At 56.3% G+C, this 5,183-nt stretch overlaps 1 protein-coding gene across 2 annotated transcripts in view; it reads right to left on the bottom strand.

Moving 5' to 3' along the window:
• Positions 1-2,400: 2,400 nt before the first annotated feature.
• Positions 2,401-5,183, bottom strand: part of SETD5 (SET domain containing 5) — a 40,521-nt gene continuing 37,738 nt past the window's right edge. For both annotated transcript variants that reach the window (XM_010137320.1, XM_010137321.1), the window contains 2 exons: positions 3,451-3,524; positions 2,401-3,259 (listed from right to left, as the gene is read on the bottom strand). In XM_010137320.1, the coding sequence (XP_010135622.1) occupies positions 2,666-3,259; positions 3,451-3,524 (668 nt within the window). In that variant the 3' untranslated portion in view covers positions 2,401-2,665. The remainder of the gene's footprint in view (positions 3,260-3,450; positions 3,525-5,183) is intronic.

The raw sequence follows: 5,183 nt of genomic DNA, 5'->3' as shown, positions 1-5,183 counted from the left end.
ACGCGAGGGCGTTCCCCAGGGAGAGGGTCTGTCCCACCCCATGGCAAGGCAGGAGGTGGGGTGGGGGTCCCAGCTATGGCTGAGAGCACATCAACCCTCCCCTTCTGCCCACCCCCGGGTCCCCGAGGCACACCATGGGCGCTCTGTGGGCTCACGGGCTGACACAGGCTGGCGGCAGCCTCTCGAAATTCAGCACATTCCCACGTTGTGGTAGAGAAACAACTCACGTGGCTTGGCCGTCCAAGACGAGCTCTGGTGGAGGAGCGGGGACAGCTTTCCAGGCTGTGTGAGCACCAGGGCAGCCTGGGCACATCAAGAGAGCTTTGGCCAGCTCTGGCCTCCCTGGTATGGGACATGCTCGCAGCCCCGTACAGGCAGAGAGAGGCCGAGGGATGGGCTTGGTCAGCCGCTGGGAGATCCGGGGAGCAGTGGTTGCTGCCTGCAGCTGCTCTCGGAGAAGGTGTGAAGACGGAGCAGTCTTCGGGTGTGCACAGGGACAGGACAAGCCACCACAGACACTGTCCCACGAAGTGTTGGGGAACGTTCTCACGGTGAGGGTGGCTGAACACCAGAGGTGATGGACACCTTAGATGTGCCAGTTTTTGAGGGCCTGCACTGGGAGGCAGCACCCACTGGGTCCCACTCCGGGCTCAGCTCAGGCTCCCTAAGGAAAAGTGAAGCAGTGCGAGAGCTAAAGACCCTGGGCCCCAGCGCACCAGAACCCAGGTTCTGAAGCAGGTGCAGGAGGGCAGGGGACATCCTCCACCCCATCGCCCCCCTAAACGAGCTTCGAGCGCGAAGGGCAGCAGAGCAGCCACCACCTCACAACCCCAGCCAGGTAGCTCAGGGGATTTCCCCTTCCTCAGGACAGACCTTGGCTCCACTGAGGCGCTGCCCAAGGGAGGTCTGCGGGGCTGCCCCAGTGAGGTTTCATCTACCCTGCTGGGACAAGACAGAGAGACCAGCGGGCACCCCCCTCGCCCCACGACCTGGGCACCGGTGCTGAGGGTGGCAAGGAAACAAAGGCTTCCAAAAATACCGCTTTTCAAGTTAAGTATTTTTATTATCAAAATTATTACATCTCTTGTGAAAGTTCAAATGTTACAGCACGGTGTAAAAACTCCACTAGAGTAAGAAGCTACAGCCCCCACCTCTCCAAGAGCTTTCCAGGGTCCCTCCCTCCTGCCCCCCAGCTGTGCGCCCCAAGGTGCCGGAGCCTCTGGGCAGGGGCCCCCTGCCCCCTCCCGCCGCCCGGCAGGGCAGAGCCCGCCTGCCCCGTGCTGCTCAGAGCACGGAAGGGGAGGCTGCACCCACAGGGCTAATCCGAGTGAAGTTTACACCTACTTTATACAGTATACAGACACCCAACCGCGGGGTGACAAGTTCCATCCCAACACGCTCACAGCCAGACAGTGTGAGAAAGTTACTCTTTGTTTCAATATTTTAAAAGTCTCCCCTAGGTTGAACAAACACCTGATTTCAACTGTGAATTAGAGAAACCTGTAACAGTCCTAAAAAAAGGAAGAAGACTGTGCATCTGTAACGACAGGGGAGAGAGACTCACAGCATCATGTTATCCGAGAGAAAGGAGAAGTTCCACTGAAGCACCAGGGATGACACCTGTCGTATATTAGCTAACCTACTATGGTTATAACTGAATATAAAATTAGATAAATAAAAACACGCCCGATATTACAGTAAACAAGTGAGAAAGAAGCTGGCAATCATATGGAATCGAACAGACAGCGCACCGCGTCTGGGCTGGCTCTGCCTCCGCGCTCGGTGGGTGGCAGCGGTTGGGGCAGACCTTCCGCACAGCACTGCCCGGGGAGCCTCCGGCCGGCACAGACCAGGGTCACCCCCCGACACCTAAACCTCTGCAGCCCCCTAACTCCTCAGCCAGGCACCCCCCACCATGCCGCAGCGTCGCTTTACTTACCCGGCCCCCGGTCGCACCCGGCGTGAGCCCCCCCGGCGTGGCGGCACCACCCCAGCAACGCTCCCGTTCGCGGACCTGTCAGAGCAGCACGCGACAGCGCATCCCAGATCCTCTGCAGTGACAGGCACATGCGCGCTCCAACTCCCCTCCCCAGGCTAGTTCACATCTGGGGAGACTCCGCTGTCCCGGGAAAAGCTCCGCCCGCGGCAGTCACGACCCAGGCCCAAAGGCAGCCGTGTGCGCTCGTCTGCTTGTGACTGGAATGATCATAACGGATTACAGCCCTCCCCAGAATGCACCGAGAACCTGACCTATAAAGAGAGCTTTGGGATTGGAGTTCGGCTTCCCCCAACGTTTTCTTTAAAGGGCTTTCGTATTCAAGATGTCCGTGCTGCGCGAGTGACTGTGGCCACGGGCAAGGGACAGAGGCTGCACCACAGTCATTGCACTTGAACCATTTGCTTTTTGTCTGTCTGTTTTTTTGCAATGTACCCACGCATCAGGGAACAGCTTTGCTACAGTCTCTGCCTCAGAGAAATCTGCGTTCTCCTACAAGGCCAGAGGCCAATACTGCTCACAAATCTCACCCGTGCATTTCAGACCTCAGCCTCTGACCCCCGGCACCCCAGCATTGGGTGCAAGCTCCCAACACTGGCCCAGGAGCCACTTCCAGAGGTGACTGGAAGGAGCTATGGGCGGTTTCGTCCTCCTGGAGCCCAGGCAGCCCTAGGAGAGTCCTGTCTGAGTCTTCACTCCAGAGCCTTGGAGCTGCTGAAGCCTGTACTGATGGACACTGCTTGCCCCGCGGTGCGGATAGTGTTGTGCATTGGAAATCACCGCCCCCCGGGAGCCCTGGTAGAGAACAGACTGCCCAGAATTAGGCAGACTGATAGTCCGTGAGTCTGACTGTAGTGACCTAGCGCTTTGGGGAGCCGAGCTGGAGCCCGACGCACCTGGGCAGGGCTGGGAGCCCGGCTCGGAGGAAAGAGAGTCCACAGCCGTCTGCTGTGCTGGGCTGGCAGCAGCGGGGCAGCTCTTCTCCAGCAGGCTGCTGCCGCCGGAGTGCTGCTGGCTGCTGTAATAGCCCGAACTCCCTGTGAACAGGGCGGAAGAGTCTGTGGAGACCGAGTGGGCAGGGCTGGAATATGAGGAGGAGGAGAGGGATGTTTCTGAGGAGCCATGAGAGAGGCTGTGTCCTGTCCTCTGTGCTGCTGCTCGATAGCTGTATCCAGGAGATGGAGTGAGGTGTCCTCTGTAGGGGGAGGAACTCTGCTGGAGAAGGGTCTGCGATTCTGCCTGCGGGCTGTCAGACTGCAGGAGCTGAATGAGTTGGTGGGGAAAAAAACCAAAAAGGCACGTCAGAGTAACTTCCCCATTTCTTACCTCCTTCTTATGCCAAAGGTGCTTAGTGCAGCAGGAGTGGGAATAACTGGCAGCCAAACCCAGTTTCCCCCCTAATCCTGTTTAAAGCTTTATTTCAGAAGGGGCAGATAATATACAAAATAATTTACCTGGTAGCTGTATCGAGAAGGACTGTAAACTGCTGGTCCTTTGTGGGCTTCTGGAGTGTCTCCTTCTGCTGTGTCTGCAAGGCACAGGCAAGACGTTACACCTCACCCTCTGCACTGAGGCCAGCGCAGTTCCCTCTCGAATGACACCCGCACACAGCCCAGCGCCTACAGCTGAGCAAGAGTGGCTTCTCCAGCCACCGGCGTTTCAGATGCTGAAGAACTCTAGCAAAGGGCAACTGGAAAACCTTGACATGTATGAACCAGCTGTACTCGCTGGGAGCTGCTGCCTCCCTGGCACCAGCGTGCTCTGGTTTAGCGCAAAGCTCACTGGCCTTGGACCACTATTGGAAGCCAGTGACACTGCACTGGCACAGCCTGGGCTCTTCAGAAGGCTATCGGAGGCAGAAGACAGTTTCTAAGGACTCGGTGATTCTCTGTGGCCACAGGAATCTACATTGGCTACAGTAACAGCGGGGAGATAGAACTCTCCCTTCTTAAATGACTGTCAGCAGGGTCCTGCTGCAGGTTTTCCAACAAGGCAGGTCAGACACTGCTGAAGACTGAGGTCTCGAGCTGCCCAGGCTGACCGCACCCCGCTGCTGTTCTGGGGATTGTGCTTTACGAGCCAGCTGAGCTGCTCCAGAGTTATTCTGAGAGCGCAGAAGTGCCTGGTTTTGAAACAGGCGCAGGTGGTGAGAACACCCTAAGGTTTGAAGGGTACCAGCAGCACAGTACACACTGATCCGCCTTAGTTATGTCAGCGATCAGGAGGAATAAGCTTCTTGTTGTCAGAGGAAGCCTTTCTAACACCCGTACCTCAGAGGTGGGTGGGCTTCTCCTCCTGCCCTGAACTGGAGCAGGCAAGAGGGACTTGCTGCATGTGCCCCGGCGACTGCCACACGTGTTTTTCAGTTGCTACTGATGTAACTGTGGGGTCCAGCTGGCCATCACCCTTTCTTGAGGAGGGAGTGAAAGTGGTGGGACTATAGGATTTCGCATCAGTTATGCTGCAGCCTAACGAGACAGAGATGTTCATCTGCAGCACCTCAGAGATTCTCAGCAGCCGCGTTTGAACTGCCTGGAGAAACAGTGCTGGTATCAGTATTAAATCCGAATGACAGTCGTGAAACAGGATAAGCTGCCCGAGTCTGCTCTGTGCTTCTGCCAGACCGCTCTGGCCTTGCACCAGATGCACTGGCACGAGCCCCAGTGACAGCAGTGCCTGTGGCTTTCCTGTGGTTGTCCCCTCTGTGCTACCTCGCAGTGGCTGGCTTGGCTAAACCGGAATCGGGGTAGAGTTGTCCTGTGTGCTGTTGAAACCCTTCTTCCTCAGGGCACAGGACCTGCACAGAGACGACAGCATGGAGCCTCCAGCACGTGTCCTGTGCCTCCTTGCACCCCCTGAAATGACACCTGACACATCAAATGGCAGTTTGCTGTAGGTGACATTGAGTCCTACACTACAGAAAGGCGAAGCTTAGCATTTTGGGGCATGTTCTGTTAAGCAGTCGTGCATGGAAGAGCCTCGCTGTTCAATCCCGGAGATCACTGTGAGTAACCAAAGCCCAGTGGGGGAATCAGAAGAAATCTAAAGATTTCTGCAAGAAATTGTTTCCTAGGGTGAATAAACAATAACCTTCCTGCATTTGCTTTATGTAAACTTAGAAGACAGACCCAACATCTCCTTCACCCATTTCTTAATACCTGCACAAGGAAGGTCGTAAAGAACCGCT

The sequence above is a fragment of the Buceros rhinoceros genome, unplaced genomic scaffold (assembly GCF_000710305.1).
Source record: "Buceros rhinoceros silvestris isolate BGI_N320 unplaced genomic scaffold, ASM71030v1 scaffold33095, whole genome shotgun sequence".
Classification (NCBI taxonomy): Eukaryota; Metazoa; Chordata; class Aves; order Bucerotiformes; family Bucerotidae; genus Buceros; species Buceros rhinoceros.
The sequence above is the reverse complement of the archived record's forward strand: the minus strand, read 5'-3'. Positions and strand labels throughout refer to the sequence as shown.